Raw genomic sequence first — 26852 nt, 5'->3', positions numbered from 1 at the left:
TATGGCTCAGATCATGAATTCCTTATTTACAAATTCAGACTTAAATTGAAGAAAGTAGGGAAAACCACTAGATCATTCAGGTAAGATATAAATCAAATCCCTTACAATTATACAATGGAAGTGACATAGATTCAAGGGATTAGATCTGATAGACAGAGTGCCTGAAGAACTATGGATGGAGGTTTGTAACATTGTACAGGAGGCAGTGATCAAGACCATCCCCAAGAAAAAGAAATGCAAAAAGGCAAAATGGCTGTCTGAGGAGGCCTTACAAATAGCTGTGAAAAGATGAGAAGCAAAAGGCAAAGGAGAAAAGGGAAGATATACCCATTTGAATGCAGAGTTCCAAAGAATAGCAAGGAGAGATAAGAAAGACTTCCTCAGTGATCAATGCAAAGAAATAGAGGAAAACAACAGAATGGGAAAGACTAGAGATCTCTTCAAGAAAATGAGAGATACCAAGGGAACATTTCATGCAGAGATGGGCACAATAAAGCACAGAAATGATATGGGCCTAACAGAAGCAGAAGATATTAAAAAGAGGTGGCAAGAACACACTGCTGCTGCTGCTAAGTTGCTTCAGTTGTGTCTGACTCTGTCCTACCCCATAGACGACAGCCCACCAGGCTGCCCCATCCCTGAGATTCTCCAGGCAAGAACACTGGAGTGGGTTGCCATTTCCTTCTGCAATGCATAAAAGTGAAAAGTGAAAGTGAAGTCGCTCAGTTGTGTCTGATTCTTCGCGACCCCATGGACTGCAGCCCACCAGGCTCCTCCGTCCATGGGATTTTCCAGGCAAGAGTACTGGAGTGGGGTGCCATCGCCTTCTCCGGGCAAGAATGCACAGAACTATCCAAAACAATCTTCACAACCCAGATACTCATGATGGTGTGATCACTCACCTAGAGTCAGACATCCTGGAATGCGAAGTCAAGAGGGCCTTAGGAAGAATCACTATGAACAAAGCTAGTGGAGGTGATAGAACACCAGCTGAGCTATTTTAAGTCCTAAAAGATGATGCTGTGAAAGCACTGCACTCAATATGCCAGCAAATTTGGAAAACTCAGCAGTGGCCACAGAACTGGAAAAGGTCAGTTTTCATTCCAATCCCAAAGAAAGGCAATGCCAAAGAATGCTCAAACTACTGCACAATTGCACTCATTTCACACGCTAGCAAAGTAATGCTCAAAATTCCACAAGCTAGGCTTCAATAGTACATGAAGTGTGAACTTCCAGATATTCACGCTGGATTTAGAAAAGGCAGAGGAACCAGAGATCAAATTGCCAACATCTGTTGGATGATAGAGAAAGTGAGAGAGTTCTAGAAAAACATCTACTTCTGCTTTATTGACTATGCTAAAGCTTTTGACTGGATCACAACAAACTGTGGAAAATTCTTAAAGAGATGGGAATATCAGATCACCTGACCTGCCTCCTGAGAAATCTGTATGCAGGTTAAGAAGCAACAGATAGAACTGGACATGAAACAACAGACTGGTTCCAAATCAGGAAAGGAGTATCTCAAGGCTGTATATTGTCACTCTGCTTATTTAACTTATATGCAGAGTGCATAATGAGAAATGCTGGACTGGATGAAGCACAAGCTGGAATCAAGATTGCCGGGAGAAATATCAATAACCTCAGATATGCAGATGATGCCACTCTTATGGCAGGAAGCGAAGAACTAAAGAGCCTCTTGATGAAAGTGAAAGAGGAGAGTGAAAAAGTTGGCTTAAAACTCAACATTCAAAAAAAAAAAAAAAACCTCAACATTCAGAAAACTAAGATCATGGCCTTGGGGCCCGTCACTTAATGGCAAATAGATGGGGAAACAATGACAGACTTTATTTTTCTGGGCTCCAAAATCACTGCAGATGGTGACTGCAACCATGAAATTAAAAGATGTTTGCTCCTTGGAAGAAGAGTTATGACCATCCTAGACAGCATATTAAAAAGCAGAGACATTACTTCTTCAACAAAGGTCCATCTAGTCAAAGCTATGGTTTTTCTAGGTGTCATGTATGGATGTGAGAGTTGGACTATAAGGAAAGCTGAGTGCTGAAGAATTGATGCTTTGAACTCTGGTTTTGGAGAAGACTGTTGAGAGTCCCTTAGACACCAAGGCGATTCAACCACTCCATCCTAAAGGAAATCAGTCCTGAATATTCATTGGAAGGACTGATGCTGAAGCTGAAACTCCAATACTTTGGCCACCTGATGGGAAGAACTGACTCATTTGAAAAGACCCTGATGCTGGGAAAGCTTGAAAGCAGGAGGAGAAGGGGACGACAGAGGATGAGATGGTTGGATGGCAACATCAACTCAATGGACATGAGTTTGAGTAAACTCCAAGAGTTGGTGATGGACAGGCAAGCCTGGAGTGCTGCAATCCATGGAGTTGCAGAGTCGGACATGACTCAGCGACTGAACCGAACTGAACTGAAATGGTATGTGTACTTCTCCAGGAGATCTGAGTCAGCTTTATCCCAAAGTACATACTGTGGTCCTTTGGACATTGACGGTTTTAATGCCGTTCATGGTCTCATTTGTTAGAGAGTGTTTATTCACTCTGCCAGTCAATACTTGAACACTGACTGTGCCATGGTCCTGGTGGCCCATTTGTGTCATGATACATCTGTTCACTACATCCTCTGCCTCAATCTGCTGTATGCACCCCTGGGGTGGGGGCAGGGGAAGAAGCCTCCTAATCATCTCCCAATATTCACTCCCTCTGCTGCCACCTTCTCATAGCTCCACCCTAAGTGTTGTAATTTGACCATGTATTTCCTCTCTGTATGCAGCCATTTTCACATCTTAGATGTGAGCTCCTTAAGGGAGTTCATCTCCAAATTGAGTGCATGGATGAATAAATGAATACATGGGGGAAAAAACACTTAAGGGAAAAAAAAAAAAAAGGTTTCCTAATGGACAGGGGAACATGTTAAAGGAAGGTAGCATCATTTGTAGCCTGAGGGTGCTGGCTTTCAAAACTGATGATAGGATTTGATGCCAATCAGTCCTACACCCTAGTCTTCACCAAAGTAGGTGATTTATTCAACAGAAAAGCAAACCAAAGAGAAGGAACAGTTGTCAGTTGAGGTCTCTCCTATTTCCTTCATCATTTCTTATCTTCATGGCTTGATTGCCTTCATAGTGTCAGAAAGTTAAATATAGACATCTGTTCCTCTGGGTGTTTCCACTGAAGCCCCAGTTCTCCACCCTCTGCTCACTGTCATACATCCAGATGGAAGGAAATATGATGCCCTTAATAAATATTCAAAAGCAAGGGTCCTTGCCCTCGGGGATCTAATGTCTGATGATCTGAGGTGGAGCTGATGTAGTAATACAAGAAATAAAGTGCACACTAAATTGAATACACTTGAATCATCCTGAAACCATCATCAACCACCCCTCACCCAAGCCCTAATCCCTGGAAAAACTGTCTTCTATGAAATGGGCCCCTGGTGCCAAAAAGTTTGGAGTCTGCTGCTCTAAAGCACTTCTTTATGTGTTTATGCTTTTAATAGGGTGCATTGTGGGAGAAGATAATAAAAATGCATCCTATTGTTTAGCTGCTATGTTTAAGAATAAGCAGATAAAGCATCCTGCTCAGAATGGAAAGATAACAGCAAAGATTGCCATTACCTGGAAGTGGGTTGGTAAATAGGAATATCTGCCAAAGGCTAGTTAGAAGATGCTTACTGGCTAGATTGACAAGTGAAGAATGGCTGGACTGTTTAAATAAATAGATGGGGGACAGTCATATTAGGGAGGTGCATGACTGAATAGAGGGAATAAGGGTTAGATAAATGGAGAAGTAATGTGTGAATGAATAGGTGAGTGGTTAGCTGATGGAGAAATAAATTGGTACGTCAATGATTGATGGCGCTGAGTGGCCGGATGAAGTGAAAGACCGATAAATGTCTGTGCCAGCAGGCGAGCAGATGGATGGGTAAATGTTGTGGGATGAGCAGGAGCGGGAGGGGGTCAGGCATGGGTGGGAAGATGGTGATTAAAAGGAAGAAGTAAAAGGAGAGGGTGAGCGGGAGCACTCAAGGCATTAAGACGTCAGAACTGGAAATCTGTTTCTTCGACAAGTCATGATTTTACAATGAGTCTGAGAAAATTGGAAACTCTCCATCACTTGGTGCCCACCATGTCCTTGGTGGTTTAATTTACAAAGAACATGATCTAGTCCATCAAGTTATCTGTGTTCCATCCCCTGTGGGGAACAAAGAGTCTTGAAAGCCAGGGATTAGCCCTTGTCTGTCCAGGAAGCCATGAGAAACAAGCCTCATCATTCCAGCTTCCAGACTTGACCAGGCTTGGCAGAGATTCTGTAAAATCAAAAGAAGAATCTTCCGCCACTTCCTGCTGCATGATCACATCCTTATTGGCCACTGACCTGCACTTTATTAGGGGTCAGTCTTGAGGAATCCAACGGTTGAAAGAGACACAAAACTTTTGCAGGCAACTTTGATAGAACACACTGAGGGGGGGTAAATTTACTGATGGTGCAGCTGGGAAATAAAGACATATAAAGCAAGACGTATACAGCAAAATATCAAGTCCAAGATCACACATTTGGTCAACAGCAGAGCTTGGAAGGGTTTGTTGATACAGAAATGGCAGGTGGGAAGCTAAGTTGCAAGAAAGAGGCTAATACCCATTCCTTTGGAAGAGCTGATGGATATATGACAAGATAGGGGGAGATTTATTGAAAGAGAAAGATGTTTTAGAAAAGACAGTTGGAGGAACGGACTTGCTCTCCAGGTCTCTTCCTCATCCATTACCCTGTGGATGCTACAGTAAACCAACAGTACCTCCAAGGTACTTTTAAGAATAAATGTGTTTTGAAGGAAATCCAAAAAAGAGTATATATATATATGTATACATATAGCTGATTCTCTTTGCTGTACAGCAGAAGCTAATACAACATTGTAAAGCAACTATACTCCAATAAAAATTAATTTTAAAAAAGAGTAAGTGCACATCACACTCACCATATTTCCTCATACTTACTCTTGCAGGAACTGTTAAGGAGTACTCAAACTGAATGATACCTGGTCATTCATTTTCTGAAACTTCTCTTCCGATTTCATTGTAGCCTAAGCCAATAAATTAGACTTTGATGCTGCAGCTGCATTTTATATTGTTTGCATTTTGTATGATTTGTAAATGGCATAGACATAAGATACGCAATTGTAACATGAAATTGCTTATCATCATATTCTGTGTGCATGTGGGTGTATATATGCATGAAAGAGAGGGAGAGAGAGAGAGAGAGGGCACTCAGTTTTCTGATTGCATCTCCTTCCCAAAGCCTAACACATACACACACACACACACACACACACACACACACAAACACGGGAAAAGCATATCCTGCTTAGATTTTCCCCATTCCTAGATACTCAATGCGGTGTCCTAATAAACAGCCCCCCAAAAGTTACAAATTACTTTGAACTTTATTGATACACTGCACAATCACAACCATCTCGTGTTCATCCTGAATTAGAAAAGGTTACAACTACAATGTAACATGCACAAAATTCAGGTAGTATTTTCACCCTTAATACAATTATTGACAGAAATCAAGTCTTCATTGATTTTTGAAGGAAAAAATTAAGAAAGAAAATAGAAGGGGAGGGGGAAAAAAAAAAAAAAACAACCTCTAGAAGGCTGACAAAGTTATATTCTTGTATCATGTGATAAAATTTTAAAGCATTTGAACACAGATCTGTTTTCAGGATAATTGTGAGAATGGGCACACCCATTGTCTGACACAGCTAGGACGGCACCATTGATAATTCATAAGTTTTTTTAATCTAGAGGACTCTGAACTTGACAGATACATTTTCATACACCCACACGTTCCTCACAATTGCACTTTACATGTCACAAAAGATTCTGAATGATTAAAAATGCTCCCTTTAACTAACACAAAGGCAGCTAGGATTACTTATCATTGCTATGATTGATATCATTTTAAAGTGGCCAATAGTGTAGAATGTGGCCCCCCCCAAAAAAGAGTAGAGGGTTCATCATCTTTCTTTCCGCACTCAGCATCATGGAACAACAAAAACAACCCTGTGCTTTAAAAGGACACCGTGGAAAGAAACAAAATGGAATGTCTTTTAAAACACGGGAAATTAGACTTCACTGGCTACTTGCAGGCTGAAGACAACTGTGTCTAATTGAGTCCACTCCACAGCTCTGTGGACCGCCGGTGTTCTGCACCTGAAGGCTAAATTGCTTGGTTCAGCTCTATCTTCTCGCCGCGTCTTTTAATTGCATATCTATCTCTTCCTTCTTTCATTTACTTCTCTTCTCTCAAGAAATGAGGGAAATGAGACCAGCATTTTTATTTGTTGGGTGTTAGTGATCATTAGGAGTTCTCATCACATGGTGTCTTTCTGAGAACGTTGCCTTCATAGCTACACACCTGTGAAGTTTTCCTGAAATTGCTCCAACTTACTCGTCTTAAAATAAAAAGACAGGGAAGCTTGGGCGAGTAGGAGGTCAGGCAATCGGGTGTAAATTTCTAGGAATAGGGCTCATGCAAAATGAATGTGAATGATCCTCATTTTTGGAGAAAAAGAGAAAAAAATGAATATTGCCAATGGGAAACATTCTACATCACTTCCCCTACTTCCTCTAATTCCAACGAGATTAAAAAATTTTTTTTCAATTATTTGGGGTTTTTTGGTGGGGGGAAGGAGGGCTGGTTCCAGGTATCGCAAAGCCAGTTTTTCTCTGGTGAGGACTCAGGGTCAAATTGGGAAAGGTGACATGGCCCCATCCCTCACCCCACTCCTCCATCCTGCTGATGACATCCATACCCTACCAGGGAGGAGAAACCTTCCCTTGGCACTGGAGGTACACAGCAGTCTCCAGCCACTCCTGATGCTATGCGGTTGACGAACTCGCCTGGAGATGGACTGCCCACCTCAAGGTTCTCTACTCTTCTCCTGAGCATTTTCCCAGCAGAATTAGAGCTTGATGACCCCTCCACGTAGACAGCAAGTTGCTGGATTGATTCAGGAACAGATCCTTGAACTCAACCTCGCTCTGGACTTTCCCCAAGTTCCACAGTGTACCTCCCACCCAGGTTTTGAGAACGAACAATCCAACCTATGAAATGCATTTCTACCTTGAGGCATGGGTTTCAGAGGAAAGAGCTCTGGTCCTCTTTCTGATGCAAAAACCTCACCTTTCCTTCTGTTCAGTTGAACACAACTAAGCATAATTTCTCTGCATAAAACAGGAGCATGTTTTAACCACCACTTGCCTGGATGGCCTCCTTCCCGCAGATGAAACAAACAAACAAAAAAACTAAACGCACTTGCTTCAACTTGCAAAAGACTGTATCAGGCACTTGACACGAAACTACTGAAAAAAACAACTTGGCCAGGACCTCAACGCTAGCACTGCACTGGCTTCCCTTTGGTGGAAATACATAGTTTGGAGAGAGGCAGGGTTTAGAGTACCTATTATACATTGTCGAGTTCCTCTCACCTGATTTCTTGATAAGCCTTATGGGTTTCCTTGTCACGTGCAGAACCCGTGAAAAGCTGCAGGTTCTCAGAGACTCGATAGTTATTTTTTTCCTCCTCTACCCCAAGCCCTACCCCACCATTGGCACCTTGAAAAAAAATCTCTCTCCAGCAGGCCTGATCCATCTGTCCTCCATATGTAAAGAGGACATGGACGTTGTCTTTAGGGCATTTGCTACTCCATATGCTCCGAGGAGGTGGGTAACAGCTCCCATCCTGTGGAGCCATTCCCACCAAAGGAACCCAGACAACACAGAATCCAGACTGTGTCTGTTGTGCAGAAGGGTTTTCTGTCCCCCTGCCCCGTTTCCTTGGGTCTTGCTTATTTCATTGTCTTTATCCCAGACAGGTGGGGAGTGACACTAGCACCCTTTCCCTCTGGAACAGGGCTGGAGTCTGTACCTCCCAGACATGCTTCCTGGTATCTGCTGTAAGAGGCAGCACAGAGTTCTGTACCGGCTCTGAACCCAGGCTCTTTGCGTTTGGAAGGTTCAGGGATTCTCCTGGCTGAAGAAGGATGGATGCCTTCCTTTTGATCAAGTCTCGGAGGAAAGAACATGCCCAGCTCGTCCATTTCAAGCACCCTGTTCTCCAAGACCATCTGGTCCCCACAGCGTCCACACTTCTACTCCTAAGGAGCAAGCGTGTTATCAGCAGAACACTCGATGTGACACGTTACACGCTCATTCAGTGTCTGACACCAGCCTGGCCGCAGGTGCTCAGCATGGTGACAGGTCTGAAACACTGATGTCCGACCTTTAATTCTGACTCTGTGCCTGCTCACGATTGTCCCTGGAACTTGCAATCCACATACTGCTTTTGGCACATCATTCATGTTCTGCAAATCTGGCTCCTGGCAGCTCCCTGGGAAATGCAGATGTCTGTTTACAGCTGGCAAGTGTAATATTAATTTCACTCACACCAGCTCTAACTCTATGAAAGTGCCGAGCTTTTCATATGCCAAGACAACCCACGCACGCACGTGCACACATGCGTGTGTTTCTCCACCGTGTTCATCACGTTCATGTGTCACAACAGAGAAAAACAAAGAGGCCACATTTCAGAGGAAGAAGACCCATGAAGCGTGGTGGGAAGGGAACTCTGGAGCTGATATTTCTCATGCTTTAGATCGTGGAGCTAAAGTGTGTTCCGTTGGGCCCGGGTCTTTGATCCAGTCATTGCTGGCTCTCCTCATTCTCAGCAGGTCATTTCCTGCAGCGCAGGTCAAGGGCACAGCCCTGCAGGTTTCTGATGCCATTCTTCTGCATCCCAGTCACTCTCTCTGGCTGAGTCCTTCTTGTCCCAGGAGATAAAGCAGAAGGATAGAGTCCGCTCTTTTTTGTGTTCTGGAAAGATCTGCTCTGAACATGGAGAGCTGAGGGCATTATCCCCCAAAATTCCTGGAGAAGCAGCCGGTATCCAAGGAAGATGCATGTTACTCTCTTCGTCTGTTTGCAGTGTTGTGTTAATCAAGAGCTTGGAAATTAAGTCAGTTTGCTCAAGTGCCCTCAGCTCAGAAGAGCTTCCAGAAACAAATACCAGAGTTGTCAACACACCCGCCGTGTAATTGGCTTCTATCGGCTCTTTACTGGATAGTTTTCAAACAGATGAAACCAAAACTGGAGCAGAAAGGGGACAACAGCAGAAGTCACCCCACTCAGATGGAAGGCTGTCTTCACATCGAAGACACGGAAGTGTGTTTTTCTTTCTGTTAAGGACAGTCTCATAGATTCCTGACATGCACTTTCTTGAAAGCCTGAGAGAAGCATGAAGATTGGCACCTTGGTCCTTTAAGTGAGAAAGATAAAACACGATGCTCATCAAGGTTTTGCCAAGGCCGATCTGCTTCCCAAGAAGCTGTTTCTGGAAACACAGTCTCTTCTGGGAAGAGTGAATGACTGATCCTTCACTTGCTACTTCGGTCCATCTGTTACCAGCACCTACTTGGGGTAGATGGACGGGCACATTCCAGACAGCCCGTGACATACTGCTTTTCTATGTTGTCAGCCCATGAGATCATTGGCTTTCACATGAGAAGCTGATGGTTAATTCTGAAGATGCCAATGTCTGCAGAAGGTAGAGGAGACATGAATCCAGGGGAACAGACATACTATGACTAGAGGTGAATACAGTGATGGAGTGACAGTGAGTAGTGGGGAACGAAATAGAAAGATGTGTTGGATAATTACATGGATAGATTGATATATAAAGGAAGTAGATTGCCAGAGAGGAAAATGGGTGGGGAGATAACTGGATGGAGTGATCAATCAGATGGTTGAGTAGATGGGTAACGGTGTAAAAAACCTAAATAATCAGCCATCTATGGATCATTTTTTAAGAACTGGATAGTATTTTTTTCAGAGAGAAATACTCTCCTCAAGATTCTTCCCCCCATTTTCGGTTACATGACTCCTCAATGTTCAGGTTTGGGTTGTATGCCTACCCCCAAACTTCGAATCCTTATAGCTGGTAGAGAAAGCAAATAGGGCAGAATGACTAGGAAGGATGGCAATGTTTCATATATTTGTAGAGAGAGAGAGAGAGACAGAGACAGAGAGTCAGAGAGAGACATAGGAAGAGAGAGAGAACTTCCCGAAAGAAAGGATGTGAACCCTCATGTAATTAGATCATAATAAACATGGAGAGAGGGATCTGTACATTATAGTCAGGAAAATGGTCCACAGCTTAAAAGACACAGTAATAGGACACTTGGATATAATTCTTGCTGTGCACTACATTATAAGTCAAGTTGTGTCTTCAGGGTGTTTATCACGAGGCACGTTTTTTGCCCAAATGGAACTTATGGTTTGGTGTGGGAGGGAGGTTGGTTGGTGGTGACAATGCCAGGGGGAGCAGCGGGAAGGGAAGGGAAGGGTGGAGAATGGGTTCCAGTTTTGGACACATCACATATGAGTGATTATCCTACATGTGGTAGAACCCTGCCCACCCCTCCCCCAAACCCCACTCGTTCAAACTAGAAAGAAAAATCAAATCAACAAAGAAAAGAGTCCAAAAAAAAAAAAATACTGAGAAGAAGAACAGAAACAGAAAGAAGCCCAAACTGGCCCTCCGCAGTGCAGGTAAAGTCTGTGATATGGAGAAGCAGGCGTTGCTCAGAAGACCTATGGTTTCTTATCAAAACTTGATGAAGAAGTGGGCAAAGAGGGTCCCTGATAGCCAGAGGCAAGCGAGCGCTCTAGAGGCCGAGTTTACACCATCAATGACGGCTCCAGGCCCTGTGTAGGGGAAAGAGAGACAGGCTTGTTAGCATTAGCACACACCCAGAGGGCAGCTTCCTCAGCCCCTCCAAGCACTGCACAGACATGCTTCTCTGTGAACAGCCTCCACCCGGCCCCTGACCCTTCCACGTGCCCATAAACAGAGAGACTCAAAGGGGCTCCTCCCTGGGTCGCCTGGACCCTGCAGCCTGCTCTCAAACACCAGGGTTAAAGCACCCACAAGGAGGTGGAGGGAAGGCAGGGTTAGACCTGCCTGCTGACAGGCCAGGGCAGGCCCTTGGAGGTGGTGTGCAGGACAGACAGGGGTGGGAGGGGAAGCAGAGGAACGGGGAGAGGAGAGTCAGGATGGAGGGGAGAGGCGGGAGGAGGGAGAGGGAGGGAGGCTTTCGTGAGACCCAGGAGTCTAGGTGTTGCTGTGGCCGACTTTTCGTCTGGCGTGACTGGGATGTTGTGGAGCAGCTGGGGAAGATGAATAACTACACCCCATCATTTTAAAGACTATGGTGGCGTTTAAGCCAGCAGTCAACCCTACATCACCAGGGGGTACCGAGAGGACCCCGCCTTCTCAGACCTAGCAGCCACCTCCCTCGAGCGTCCTTCTTTCCTCTTCCCTCTCTCTGGCCCTTTGTCACAGTTCCCCTGAATCCCTCATATTCCACATGAGATGAGAGCACGGACTGACAAATGCTGTTCCTTTCCCTTTATCTACATCCTCCTCCAGAAGACAGACTGAGTGCACTGGGGTTGTCCTCGCCCATCCTGAGGACCCAGGGCGGAAGGATAAGTGTCCTGCCCTGCCTTCATACCCGTCCATCACCTTTGCTGGGCAGCATAAGAATCTAGGGTCATAAGCAAGAGCAGTGGCCAGCGAACAGAGAGATTCCAGGGTAAGCGAAGCTACATCTTAGTCAAAGGTTTAAAAGTCCTCAAGAGGCAACCTGCAGGGCCAGTGACAAAGGGCAGGAGCAGTGGGAAGACAGGCAGGGCATCACGGCCACCTTTGGTGGTAATGTGGCTCCTTGGAAACGAACTTCACTCCCGACAAAAGGGTTGGTGGAGTCGGGTCTCCTCTGACAGCACCCAGGTCCCACAGCTTCCTGGTCAGCGCCATGGCTTGGACCCAGGCCTCGTTGGGCCGACAGTTGGTGGTGACCTTTAGCCAGGGGACATATGTGTCTCTCGCTTCAGCGACCAGCATCTACCTGTTCCCACCCCAGGGTTCTCAGCAGGATACCTTCTATTTCTCCAATGCATAACACAATTCTCTTACTTACTAAGAATTCATATTTACTTGAGAGCTTGAGAGTCCTGCTCACAGTTTTATGTATTTTGGTTATAGAGTATTCACAGAACAGGACAGAGTCCAGGCCTTAGCCCATTGCTGCGGTCCCCATAATGGCTTCATGAATGTTTATATCATGGCCTGACTCTGTGGTCCCCATTAGTTGAGGTATATACCCTAAGGGATTGTACTGGCCTAGAGAATGCACTGAGTTGGAAAAGGCCCAGTTTGAAGCCCAAGTAATTCTCTATATTGTCTTCTGCAAAATATGAGCGATTGAAATTTTCAAGTGAGTTTAAAAGGAAATGGATGATGCAGAACCATATGATTCTTTAAAGAATATTTAAAATATAAAGTCTATATATGATGTGTATTAACTAGTTTTTTATATATATGTGTGCATGTGTTTCGCTAATTTATTACACTGATGTCAACTTAAGAAAGAGTTGAATGGGCTCCATGCTAGATAGACAGGGGTCTTTACTATAGGAATCACTTTATTCCAAGTTCTACCAGCAGGCTTAGCATTTTGGGGGAACATCACACTACCAACGTAAGGTTGGATGTAGATAAAATAAACAGGAGAGGAGATGTATTAATGAAGCCAGTGCATTAAAGTGTGGGAAAGAAGAAAGGGTCATCAGGATATCAGGTGGCAATGGCAGTAAGGTGTTCATGCTGATCAGGCAGGCAAGGGTGCAGCCACTGTTCACGCCAGCCGAGTTCTCCAAGGAGTAGAACCCCAGCAGGCATCGAGCCTGCTCAGCCTGCTTGGGGGAACGGCCATAAGGCATACTAATAATATACGGTGCTCTCTGTGTGCCAAGTTGTGACTCTAAATGCCGAACCTCCATTAACCCATTTTATCTTCAGGAAACCCTATGGCATGCCCACGTTTTGGATGGGGAGCCGATGAGCTGCGTAGTTAAGCGCCCTGCCAACGGCCACACAAGACAATACACCAGAGCTGGATTGGAACTGAGTCACTCTGTCTACGGGGCTGGTGCCCTTGGTGACCACAGCTCCACCTGTTCTCTGTGGGAAATTGTCCTTTGTGCATGGTTTTCAGAGACTGTGGCATCACGCCTTAATGGCCTCTGAATCGACTCAATTTTTCCAGAAACTGGGAAGTAGTCATGCGTGCGTGTGTGCTAAGTCGCTTCAGTCGTGTCCCATTCTTTGAAACTCTATGGGCTGAAGCCTGCCAGGCTCCGTCTGTCCATGGGATTCTCCAGGCAAGAACACCGGGATGGGTTGCCATGCCTTCCTCCAGAAGTAATCATGAGACCACACCAATTCACTAAACAGCTGCAACCCACAACTTCTTCTGTCTTAAAGCATAGAAAAGTATTTGCATAACCAGGTGAGTGGTTTTAGCATACAGAAAACCTATGAGAGAGATTCCTCCCTAAGGGACAGTCCCTCTGTGGCCACGGTCCTTCCACCAGCAGAGTGAGAGAAGACTGGGAAGAGTAATCTCTGATCTCTTCTCCCTTAGCGTCTGGAGTTACAGAATGGCTGGACACTCTATATCTGGTCCCAGAAGGGACGGCTGGGTCGGGGGGCAGCCAGAAGGCCTTTTACAGTAGGTACAAGACCACCACCATGCAGCTTTCTGCATGCCAGCATGCCATCTCCTGAGAGAGTAAAAGGGCACCAAATGTTCCTAGACTAACGTTTCCCTATTTTGGCCTCATTCCCTAAGCTGCTGCAGGAAGTTTTATTCTTTAGTGAGTGTGATAAGCCCTGCACTAAAGCATCAGACAACATGGCAATTTAGAAGTGTCTATGGCCCATCAGTGTATGAGAAAGGGCCAAGCTGCTCTGGCCAAGCAGTTCACCAAACCTACTAGGTTAGAGATTAAACTAGCCTTGCTTTCTTCCTATGGGTCCTGGACACATTTGAGATTTGGCAGTTGGGACAAATGCCAGTGCAGTGAGGGGCCACAGGAAACCTTCTGGGCTTTGTTCAAAGCTGACAGAGGAGCTCATGTGCATGTACCACATTGTAGGTTGGCGGAATGTAAGACAGAGGCCTTTAGCAGCGAATGGATTCATTAGTGAAACTTCAAAGTAACCCCGATTCTATCAGAAATGAGGGAGTGGGGAGAATCTGGGTTGGGTATCTCCCATAGGTTTTTTTTTTTTTTAAATTGGAGGATAATTACTTTATAATACTGTGTTGGTTTCTGCTGTACAAAAACGTGAATCAGCCATAAGTAAACATATATCCCCTACCTCTTGAGCCTCCCTTTACCCACCATCCCGCCCCTCTAGGTCATCACAGAGCACTGGGCTGGGCTCCAGTGCTTAACAGCAACTTCCCATTAGAAATCTGTTTTACATAAGATACTGTATACGTTTCAATGCTAGTCTCAATTTGTCCCACCCTCTCTCCTGCAGGTTTTCTGTATCTGAAGGTCACTGACCTGATTATGTAAGTGCTTCTTTGTGCTTTAATACAGAAGCAGTGGTGGATGGGTGCTGTTCAGCAAATTGGCATGCCCCCCTTGATTACTTTTATGCCTCTGCCCTACCTTGGCCTCACTGCTTTGTCCCTGCAGCCCTAAACCTTTTGGGGTCAAAGTCACTGGTCCCTAGAAAAGTGCGACTAATGGCTGGGACTTGGCTTCAGACCGACTTGGGTTTAAATCCTGACTCTGGGGCGTGCCAGCTCTGTGATCTCAGAGTGCTTTCAGTTTCTTCTTGAAAACAGGGCTCATAATGCAGTTTTCAGATAAAGAAATGGAGGGGTCAGGATGCCATCTGGTAGGAAGCAGACACGTGGCCATGGGAAGGACTGCTCTCGTGGGTCCACACCCCCTCCCTTCCACTGCCGAGTTGTGGCCGTGCGTGCTAAGTTGTTTTAATCGTGTCTGAGTCTGTGACCCCAGGAACTGTAGCCCACCAGGGTCCTCTGTCCTTGGGATTCTCCAGGCAAGAATCCTGGAATGGGTTGCCATTTCCTCCTTCAGGGGATCTTCCCAACCCAGGCATTGAACCTGTGTCTCCTGAAGCTCCTGCATTGCAGGCGGGTTCTTTATCACTTAGCCACCGGGGAAGCCCCTAGTTGAGGCTAAGGTTAGCTTATTTAGTAGATCTTTTCCAAATGCATTGATGCTGAGCTGGGTTTTGGGAGGTGAGAGTGAAGACGTGAGACGGGTGACAGAGGTACTGGCTGGGAGGACCTAGGAGGTGCGGGGCGCTGAGCAGGGCGATGAGCGAGGGCCAAAGCCACGTGCTGCGGCAAGTCTGAGGAGAAACAGACCCCACGCTGGCCTCAGAAGCCACGCCATCCACCCAAGAACTGGGTGCTATTGCTGCCATGTGCCAGCTTCCAAAGAGAAGGAGAGGCTCAGCCTCTGCCTGCACATAGCCTGCTGCTGCGGCTGCTGCTAAGTCACTTCAGTCATGTCCGACTCTGTGCGACCCCGTAGACGGAAGCCCACCAGGCTCCCCTGTCCCTGGGATTCTCCAGGCAAGAACACTGGAGTGGGTTGCCATTTCCTTCTCCACACAGCATAGCCCCCTCTAGTTTTTGGTTGTTGTTAATGCGTGGTTTGTGTGTGTGTGTGTGTGTGTGTGTGTGAGATGTGGGATTTTAGTTCGTGACCAGGGATTGAACTCATGCCCCCTGCAGTGGATCTGACAGGGAAGACTCCCTAGTCTCCATTTGGATCTACAACTCCTCTGCCTTCACCTAAATCAATAAACAAACATGTTTTAATCCCTCACAGATTCTGAGAAGAACGCCCTTTGAAACAAAGCAGCCCAATCTCCCTTTCATCTCAGGAACGCCTTGCCCTTTGGATAGTCTAAGAGGACTAAATTTAGGAGTCAGGGAGAACTGAAATTGAATTCTTGTTCTGCTATTTATTAGCAGGATAACTTTTGTTTTTAAATTTTAAAAAATGGAATATAATTGCTCTGCAATGTTGTGTTAATTTCTGCTATACAACGAAATAAACCAGCTATAAGTAATCGTATATCCCCTCCCTCCTGGACCTTCCACCCACACCCCCTTCCACCCCTTCAGGTCACCGCAGAGCACCAAATTGAGCTCCCATGTGCACGCTGTCTAGCAGGAAGTAGCACAATGACTTGGACGAGATGGTTAACATCTCTGAAGCAGTGATTTTCATGTATAAACTCTGTGGGGAGGTGATTTTTTCATCTGCACAAGGATGCTCTGAGGATGAGTTCAAATGACATATAAAATCCCTCAGACTACGTAAAGGATGAATAACTACTGGGTTAATCAGAACTAGGGCCATAGTAGCTAGTTTCTAAAGTAGCATCTTTGGTGGGGCTCATGCTTTAAATAAAGATGCCCTGTGTACACTGGATTCTCAAAGTTAATTGCCAAGCATACGTGACTCTGGCTTAGCAAGCACGTGACTGGTCTTTCCTCACAAGACCAGAGGTGGCTCCAACCACAGGTTAAGGCTTCTCAGGGAAGGCCACTTACTCTGAGGAGGTATAATTAGAAGCCCAGCTCTATCTGGGAAATCCCCACATTCAAGAAATCCTTATTAACCCTTAACAATGACTCAGTCCAACAGAATGACTCTTATAAACATCAGACTTAATTACATATTTTTTCAGGGATAAACTAAAAGTGAGAACACATTACTATGTCCTTTCCCCTCATTTCACCCTCCTCATAGCTAAAAATGTATTGATTGCTTCCTTCATTCCTGCTGTTGAGCACCTTTGAAAATAAACGCTTACTGCTGCTGCTGCTGCTAAGTTGCTTCAGTCGTGTCCGACTCTGTGCGACCCCATAGACGGCAGCCCAGCAGGCTCCCCCGTCCCTGGGATTCTCCAGGCAAGAAGACTGGAGTGGGTTGCCATTTCCTTCTCCAATGCATGAAAGTGAAAAGTGAAAGTGAAGTCGCTCAGTCGTGTCCAACTCTTAGCGACCCCATGGACTGCAGCCTACTGGGTCCTCCATCCACGGGATTTTCCAGGCAAGAGTACTGGAGTGGGGTGCCATTGCCTTCTCCATAAACGCTCACACAAAGACACAAAGCCACAAAATCAACCATGAATGACATAACAATGACAACTAAATACCTCGGGGACATATGCAGACAAAAATGAGCTAATCCTTGGTATACAGAAGAGAGAAAAAGACAGAATGATCAAGAGATAAATTCCAGAAATGATAAACATCAGAAAGGTCAATCATTCTGTCCGTGTTGTCTGCACTGGAGGTAAGGTTTTTATGGCCATGTGTGAGGCCCAGCAGTGGTAAGACAAGTAAATAAAGAAAGAGGCAAACAAACAAATGAATAAAATAAAGTTCACTTGCAGAGGCTACTTACTTTGTTGAATTAAATATACTATACCTTATAGATTTTTAAAAAGCAAATTTGGTCGAGGACTTAGCATAGAATTAACCTGCAAACCCAGTTCTCTGGAAAACAAGAGTGCCTGACCTCAAGGGCAGGCTGATCACACTCTGGAGGAACAGGGGTTGAAAATCAAAGTAACCAAACTCAGCACAAAGCTCCCAGCAAACTACATAAGCATATGGATGAGATCCTGCCCTGCAAAAGGTTTTGAAGTTTAAAAATTGAAGAGCCCAGATACATTTTTTAAAAGTAGCTTTGATATTAATTTCTTATTTCGATATTAATTTCTCATTTAAATGCTTTCTTCTATGCAATCATCCGCTTTGTTTTTTCAGTCTCCTAACTTTATTGAGGCTTTCAATGGCTAAGTCAAAGATCTCTCTTGGTAAATGCCACATTTCTCTTGAAAATACGTGAGTTATTTTCAAATGTCTTTTGATATTGATTTCTAGCATAATTCCACAGAGATAAGAGAACAGACTCTGTATGATTTCAATACCTTTAGACCATGAAATTTTTACACCTTGTTTGATGTCCCTGGATATGTTCCAGTGTCTCCTGGTTTATAGTCTATGGGAACTTGAATAGAATTTGTATCCTACTGTTATGTGAAAATTATATAAATCTTAATTATGTTGAATTGTTTCACAGTGCTTTTCAGGTCTACTATATCCTTCTACTTCTGTGTATATTCATTAATGAATTTTCAAGAGTTTGATATTGAAACTCCAACTAACAGCCTTATTTACTTAAAAAACCGTAATATATAGTGGAACTATGTGTACTTTGTTCTGTATTCTCCAGGTCTCCTGTAAATGCGTTGTCATACTTTCATATAAATTAAGAGAAAAACTGGAGGGTCCATTACAACTGAGAAAGGTACTGAAACGGCCCCCTTTTTCTTCCTGTGATTGCAATGAAAACTGGGCACAGTTCTTCAGCAAGAAATTCGATAGCAAGGTGTGGCTGTAATCCTACTAAAATAGCAGGTGGTAGTATGGTCATCCGGAGAAGGCAATGGCACCCCACTCTAGTACTCTTGCCTGGAAAATCCCATGGACGGACGAGCCTGGTAGGCTGCAGTTCATGGGGTTGCAAAGAGTCGGACACAACTGAAGCGACTTAGCAGCAGCAGCAGCAGCAGTATGGTCATCACAATAAGAGGAAAAAAAAAAACCACAGGAAAGTTGAACATGGTAATAGCACAGTGAGATCAAGGAAGCATCTGAAATCTAAGAAGATACACTTTTGTTCTGAAATTTAGATGAGTTTTATAAGTATGAGTGTGAACTATGTGACCTTCCTAATGAGGAACCAAAAGGATAATGATGTTCTTGGTGATTAAAAGAGGAGCGAGGAAATCTAATTAGACGATGCATGTGTTACTCTTGTTGGGGAAACGTAAACCTCTTTTCAGCAGGGCTGGCTGATGAAGGTGCATCACTTGCTATCAAAGGGAGCTGTTCCTCCATTGTCTTTAATTACAGCAGAAACAGGGCCTGGTATTGTTCTGCAAAGAAGATGAACCAGGCTTCACGCTCTAGGAAGGCGTGGGGATAAAGAGGTGAAAATGGCAGCCATCCCACAAAGCCCAAGGCCTAGGAAGTTCATAGCAGAAGTTAAATCAGACCCATCAGCTCATCACAGCCCTGAAAGAGGCAAGGCTCTGGTCTGTGCCGAACCAGAAGCTCCAGCGTGTGCTGACATCAGCACAGCCCAGCACTCTGTGTTAAAGCCTAAATGCTCTGGCTGACGGCCAGATGTCAGTGATTCAGACAGAGGGGAGCAGGGTGCGAGGGAGTGACAAGGAGTCTCATCAGGAATGAAATGTGAAATGTCTGCATATTTTTTCCCTAATAATGTTGACATTTTGCAGGTTGGGGAAAATACAAATGATGCTGCTGCTGCCACCAGCCAGAAGCATTGGCGTTTCTCTCTGACTCATTCCCTCCCACCTGGATTTAAATAGTGGATTTGGAAAATAAAAATCATACATGTTATCAGCAGGAAATGGACAAGCATGGACGTCTCTGCAAGAAGAAACCACTTGATGAGCACCTTCTTCAACAGTCTATCAGGATGTCTCCCTTTTACTGCCTTGCATTCCCTTACGTTGCCTCCCTTACAAGGAAGACCCGGTTGGAGGGGACCCTAAGTTTCAAATGAGAACTGGGACATATGGTGGGGCTGGAATGCAAGGGATAGTGTGAGAGCAAGGTGTTGATTTGGCCTCCTTGTGGGGCGGTGGGGGGAAACTATGAGACTGTTAGAGTATTTGTCTTCCCTTTGGTTAGTGAACACTTTCACCCTTTATGGAGGCTGTTATGGATTCCCTGTTGACTGGAAGATATATTTATTAATCCACTCAGGATTAATAAATTACTGGACAATAACTATTACAAGGTTCAGGGCTATATCCTTCCGTGTAGCAACAAATACAAGCCTAAAGGTAAACTATCAAGAAAATCTAAACAATGGGTGTACGATTCTTCAGTGGGACTCAGAAATGCTTGGTAGATGGGGTACCATTAAGGAGAAGCTTCCAAGGTAAGTGCAACTTAGGCAGAGAAGAGACAAATGCTTCCCTCTGTGACCCTACAACACACTGGAAGAGACTGGGTACGACGGGTTAGAAAGAAGCACGGGATTGAGGCCAGACACACTTGGGTGCAGAACCTGATGCTAAGGCGTCCTTCCATGGTGGGCTTTCTATCTGAGGCAGGAAGGAATTCATCACATGGCTCAGATCCTCTGAGCTCCAGGCATAGCTTCTTCAGAGGGTTCTGAGCTGTCTAAAGCCACGTCTGGCCAACACCTACTAGCCAGTAGCTTCTTCATTCTTCTGATGTAGCACTTATGTTCTATGTTCTACTGTAAATGCCTGTTTACTTTCTTGTACAAGGTTGGGAAGTGTGTTCCTCTCCATATCTCCATATCTCCATATCTCAATCTGACTCTAATTCCCGCATACTAGGCTCTAAGCAAGCATTTGCTGATGGACAGAAGCTGGAATGTGCTGGGATCCAGGGTCCCAGGCAACAGAGGGGGTTGTCTAGAGTGGTGGGTGTGGAGAAGGCCGCAGGGAACTTGGCGACACGATGGAGGTTGATCCCAGAGCAAGGCTGATGTCAGGCTTTTCTGGGAGGCAGGTTTCAGCAGGGGGTGAATAGGTTGACTCTGAGTTTGGGAAGGGTCACTGGGCCCCGAAGTGGCAGATTGATGAGATTACCAAGGACAAGGGACCCACACATCGTAAAAGAAGCTCATGACTAGACATGGCACCTGCTCCGGGGTGAGTGAAGGGGGTGGGCAGAGGTAGTGGGAGGAGTGGTGCTGGGGTCTGCTTTCTTGGACCTGTGGGCTGACAGGCGTAGGGAGTGGGGGGACAGAAAGGTCAGGATGACCACAGAGATTGTAGTGAGGGGTGGGTGTGAAGATAAGGTGTACATTTGAGGCGGGGGAGGAGGTGCCAAGGAGAGAAAGATGGAGCTAGCCCTGACAGAACATTCAGGCGGCAGAGCGGCCTGTGATTCAGAACTGAGGAGAGTGTTAGGGACATAGATGGGAGGCTCCCAGACAGCTGCCCAGAGACTGGCCGGCTCCTGGGGGCCCTGGCCTCCCAGGGAGACCTGCGCACGGAGCATATCTTCAGGGCTGTCCTTGGAGACTTTCATTCAATGGCTCTGGGACCAGGCCCATGGGCCTTCATTTCTGAAGCACCAGAGGCGAGGTCTGGGGGCTAAGACAGGGTTCCCTTCAAAGACGCCCGAGGACACAGAAGACCCTGCCCCTCTTGCTGTAATGCCTTCCCTGGGCAGACGGCAGAGGGGCTAGATGCAGCCTGAGACCGAGAGGGAGGAAGAGAGCCACGTGGCTGCATCATAGAAGATGGAAGCAGGGGGCTGGGGCCAGGAGGTCTGGGGCCGAGGGGAGTCCGGGTGTTCGGGGGGGAAATGGGCCATGAGGCTGAGGTCTGACTGTCTGGACTGGAGGTGAAGGGAGAGGAGATGCTGGGTCCTCGATCCCTGTGCCCAGCCCTCAGGTTGCACCTGGAGCCACCTGGGGAAGGTGAGGTTGTTGGGAGCCTTTATGGAGGAGGGGGTGGGGGGCAGGCTGTGGCCAGCTTTCCAGGGGCTGCCCTAGGTGAGGCCGGCCAGGCTGCAGGAGAAGAGCTGTCCGGCTGCCTCTAGGTGAAGAAAATCCGGTCTGAAGAGCCAGCCTGACATGTATATTTATTCTGGAGGAATGCCATTAGCAAAAGAAAATAGAGATTCTGTCCTCATGGCTTCTGGGGGCAGGGGAGGTAGACTGTCTTCCAGGCTGCTCCGAGGGACTGAGACTTTGCCTGAGGGAAAGAAATCCTGAGCCCAGATGCTGCCTTCACTGGAATACTTTGCCATTCTCTTATGCAAGGAAAAGATTCTGAGGAGTGGTCCCTAGTCCTGGTACTTAACTCAGAGCTCCTCATTTGTGTCGCTGCAATTTCACAGATGAATCTGCTCTCCTTTCTGCACCATCCCCTCCTTTCCGGCTTGTTTGCTTCCCTGTCCCTCTCCCCCGCCAGTTCCAATCCAGACGTTCACGTGGCCCATCGCGTGCCTCACGGTCTCTGCAGTGCCGGATGTAATCAAGTTCAGATCTTCCCTCCTTGCACCCTAAGGACGGGGGAGGGGAGGTTCTTGCCCAAGACCCAGCGGAGGCAGAATGGGCTGGCAAGTCTGAGAAAGTGAGTGGCTTCCTTGAGGGTCAGAGGTGTGCCCAGCACACCGAGCCCACCCACCCCGGCTTCATGCGGTCCTGCCAAGGCTCTAGGATGTCAGGGCCGGGTGGCCTTTGGAGGGCTCATCCACTCCAAAAAGCTTACGGATACTTCCAGCAAGTTGCTTTCAATAATAAGAACAGCTGCTGCCATCCCCAAGGTTATGGACGTCAGGCTTTGGAGATCTACTTCTGACCCTGCTTTCCTTTTGTTTTTTTTTTTTTTCAGAATAGAGACTTAGAAAGCAAGAAGGAATACTGGAGTGTGTTTTGTTCTGTTCTTACATTTTACAGGCACCATGGAACAGAGGGCATCATGGTGTATGCCAGAGGCATGTCTGGTACCCAGTTTCCCCATCCATCCCCATGTTGGTCTGTTCTTTACCTTCTGCTGTCCCTCTAGTCCTGACAGTGGCCCCGGGGCTGAGCAAAGTGGACAATCTGAAATGCTGCTTTGAGCTGGCACTCTGCTGGTGACCTGTCCTGTCTGTGTGGTTTCTGGAGGGGCAGCAACTGGTGGTGAGTGAGGAAGAAACATCCCACAGCAACGGCAGCCACTTATTTATCTCTGAGCATCACTCGCCTACCTGGGTTGTCTCTCCTTTTTCCTAAGCACTTCCTGTCTCAGCCCACTACCTCCTTAGCCTGTGTCTTCTGCCTTCGTTTGAGATTGCTTTCATCTCATTTTCCTGTGTTCTGTAAGTGTAGGCAGAAACTATATGAAAGATGTTTGTGTGAAAGGCCTGTTATGGGTGTGTGTTGTGATGGATTCACACATCACTTCAGGGCCCAAAGAGTCCCCACAAACCCAGCTCACAGTCCTTGAGGGCAGACACCAATGCACGCCTGGGGATGCGGCATGTCTGTGTGTGGGTTTGGGGGGTGTGAGCAGATGGCGTGTAAATGCTCAAATGGTCCTTTAAAAGAATGTGTTCAGATTACATAGAAGATGGGAGATAGAAATGGAAAATGAGTTCAAACAGGCTAACTGCTGACCTGGGCTTCATGTGGCTGGCTGCCCTGGGATATGAAGCTATGTCTTTCCCATGAGCTGAACTGTGTCCCCAAGCTCACATGTTGGAGCCCTAACTCCTGATGTGTGTTTGGAGACAGAGCCTTTAAAGAAGTGTTTAAGGTCAAGTGAGGTTATAATGGGTTTCCCAGGTGGTACTTGTGGTAAAGAATCTGTCTGACAATGGAGGAGAGGTAAGAAATGTGAGTTTGATCCCTGGGTTGGGAAGATCCCCTCGAGGCGGGCATGGCAACCCAGTTCTTAGGAAATCCCAAAGACACACGAGTCTGGCAGGCTGCAGTTCATGGGGTCTCAAAGAGTCAGACAGAACTGAAGTGACTTCGCATGAGGTTATAATGGTGGGGCCCCAATAGACAGGATTAGTGTTCAAATGATAAGAAGACACCCCAGGGAGCCCTTCTTCCTCATCTCTGGCCATCTCCATGCCCCATCCCACCATGCTCAGAGGAAAGGACATATGAGAATGAAGCTGGCATCTCCAGGAAGAGCACCCCCATCCAGTACAGCCAATACAGGTCTTCCTGGCTAACCTTGGCCTCTGGCCTCCAGAACTGTGAGAAAATCCATTTCTGCTGTCCCAGCCTACGCTCTTTCATTATAGCAGCCCTGGCAGGAGAGTATATCTTTCATCTCCATGAGCTGCTGTCCTCGGCTGGGACACACCTCTCTCCTGAGTTCACAGGGGCACAAGCACCCGGGCCTCTAGTGGTCAGTCCTGGGCTCCTCCTGTCGGCCACACCCCCACGGGCAACCCCACCAGCTCACGGGGTCACGGCAGGGTCAGTGGCAGGGCAGCACCCCAACCTCATCCTTTGCCAACCTCATCAGCTTTATCAAGACCAAGGGATGGACAATCACAGACACCAAGGTGTGGGCAGAGCCACTGGCCGTGAAAATGGCAGATCCAGAGCTGGGAGAGGAGCAGGTCAGAGCCGACTCCTGGTCTGGACGATTCAAGTCACGGTGGCTGAGATTGGTCCTCGATAAGGAGGGCTGTGTGGAGGCTTCCCCTCAGCCTGGGAGTGTGAGTGTGAGTGTGTGTGTGTGTGTGTGTGTGTGTGTCTGTGTGCCCTTGTTTCACGTCCTCTGGTAAACATTCTAGCACTGAGGAGGGGTCTGGTCTGGGTCTCATCAATACTTCTTCACTAGCTACATATACCTTAGTGTCACTTAGCCTCTGGGGTCCTCCTCTTATCCATCTTTAAAACAGGCTAATAACCTATTCTTACACAAAACTAGCATGATGAGTGGAAACCAATTGATATTTGATAAATGGTAGGTATTATGACTGTGATTCATGGGGTCGCAAAGAGTCGGACATGACTGAGCAACTGAACTGAACTGAGGATGATCATTATGAACATGACCCAAGTACTCATATCTTAAAATGAAGCTTTCAGAGTTAAGTCATTAGCCCTTTTTGCTTTGGGCTGGAGGGATTATCTTGAGGGACAGGGAGGCCTGGCCTGCTTTAGTCCATGGGGTCACAGGGAGTCAGACATGACTTAGTGGCTAAACAACATTAGGATGACTTCCCCAGGAAGACAATCATCTGATAAGCCGTTTGGTGTCTGGGCTGGGTTCCCCTAGTGCCATGTACAAATAGAATACACATCCCTGTTAAAAGCTACCAAGTAGAAGTTTATCATTTTGGAGAGATCCCTTCTCCAGAAATGAATAATGATATTTCATATGTATGTGTGTAAAAGCCATCATGGGCTTCCCTGGTAAAGAATCCACCTGCAACCCAGGAGATGCAGGTTCAATCCCTGGGTTGGGAAGATGCCCTGGAGAAGGAAATGGCAACCCACTCTAGTATTCTTGCCCGGGAAATCCCATGGACAGAGGAATCCGGAGGGCTACAGTCCACGGGGTCACAAAGAGTTGGATACAACTTAGTGACTAAACAAAAACAACAAAAGCCATCATATTCTACATGTTTGTTACCTAAACTGTGCACACCAGCCCCCTGAAGTCTATCCAGTAAGGAGAAAAAGTCAGGGAGGAGGAGCAGGCAAGCCTATCTTGGAACGAGGCTTAACATCAAAAGCATAGGCATTCAGGCAGGCAGAGGAGTGAAGGAACATGCGGTACCCACCTGCCACTGCTGATGAGGGGCTTATTTCTAAGACACACACAGCACAATGCACACACAATGCAGAGAGAAAACAAGAGACATAGATCACACATTTCAGATGGTTGGTGGACAAAGTTTAGTTCATGTCAACGCTGAAAGCTGTTCAGGGTCTGAGGTCCATATGAACAATGAACACCTTTCCTTCCTAGTTACCAGACAGTTCCCTCTTGCCAAATCTCGGCAAATAAACACACACATAAACACACGGACCATCACAACCAGCTGGGCCTGGCCAGTGGGGTAAAATGTTGCACGAGGAGATGGACACGACAGTGTGAGAATGGAGGGAAGGCGGGATGAAGGCTCCCGAGGGGCCATTCGGGTCTCTGGGGCCCCCTCACCCTGTGTAGGAGGGGGAGACCCTCAGAGAAGGGATGGATGTCCCAGCTGATGGCCCGATGAGGACCAGCCTCTTTCTCTGTTCATTCCAATGAATGAGAACATGACATGCAGTCAATATGACAGTTAGGATGGCAGAGTTGACCTGGTTTACAACTGCAACTAGAACCCCTAGAATCATACACTCTTCCTGTAGGGCATCTTAACACTATATCTAATTTACTTCTCAGACTGAGAGTGCTGCAGCTGAACTCTTCTGTGGTTCCATCTTGTTTAAGGCAACCACTGTGCAACGTGGTTCAGAATTCAGTTCACTCCTTTTGTAACGTGGAAAGCTCGCCTCATGATAGACCAGGAGCTATCGGTTGCCTTGTAAACACCACAGCATCACAGGCTAAGAGAATGACCAGGTGGGGTGGTGGGTTGCGCTCGCATCTAAGGTGGAGGGGGGAGCAGTATGGATGGATACAGGCCAGCGGACCTCGCCTTCCTCCCCCGCCCATCCAAGCCCTGCGTCCAGGCCTCCTGCACTCACCATACAGTGTGATGCTGGCATTGGTAATCCCAAGCTTGTTTGTGGCCACACAAGTATAGTTCCCATAATCCTTCTCTGAGACGTTGAAGAAGGTCAGCGTGGATATGTGGCCTTTGTTCTCGATCCTCATGCCGTCCAGGCCGGTGGCCAGCCTGCAAAAGAAGAGGAGGTACTGTGGGTCTGGTTCCACTCATGGAGTGAGGGGGCAGGCAAGAGGGGCTGGGGATTCACCCCCAGACACACAACTCTCCTCTGCACGAAGCCCTTCCCTCCAACTAACCCAGCGCCTCTCCCTCCAGCCATAAGCACCACAGTCTCCATCAGGGGTGGAAAGAGAAGGTGCCCATGCTCCCAGGCTGCCTTCTGGAGTTCCTAGTCCTTCAAGATGGCACCATCTACAGCTAATCTCAGATTCTGAAACAAAGTCGATCCACATTGCCCACTTCCCAACTTCCTCTGCTTTTTGTTGCTGGTTCTAAAAGGAGGCTCTGTTATAATGGAGGCTGTCATCAGTTTGGTTTTGCCATATCTCCCCCCTGGACTCCATCGCCCTCCTTCTGCGTGGGGCATCACCCATCAACTCTGCTTCAGACATGCCCCGTTTCTGCTTCCAAGG

The 26852-nt window shown here is 46.7% G+C and overlaps 1 protein-coding gene across 8 annotated transcripts in view; it reads right to left on the bottom strand.

The window, feature by feature from the left end:
* The window catches only part of OPCML (opioid binding protein/cell adhesion molecule like), a 1072821-nt gene that overhangs the window by 9121 nt on the left and 1036848 nt on the right, over positions 1-26852 (bottom strand). For 3 of the 8 annotated variants that reach the window (XM_024986978.2, XM_024986977.2, XM_024986981.2), the window contains 3 exons: positions 26237-26388; positions 25324-25350; positions 5450-10792 (listed from right to left, as the gene is read on the bottom strand). In XM_024986978.2, the coding sequence (XP_024842746.1) occupies positions 10692-10792; positions 25324-25350; positions 26237-26388 (280 nt within the window). In that variant the 3' untranslated portion in view covers positions 5450-10691. 8 annotated transcript variants of the gene reach the window in all.

This window comes from Bos taurus, chromosome 29 (genome assembly GCF_002263795.3).
Source record: "Bos taurus isolate L1 Dominette 01449 registration number 42190680 breed Hereford chromosome 29, ARS-UCD2.0, whole genome shotgun sequence".
Classification (NCBI taxonomy): Eukaryota; Metazoa; Chordata; class Mammalia; order Artiodactyla; family Bovidae; genus Bos; species Bos taurus.
The sequence above is the reverse complement of the archived record's forward strand: the minus strand, read 5'-3'. Positions and strand labels throughout refer to the sequence as shown.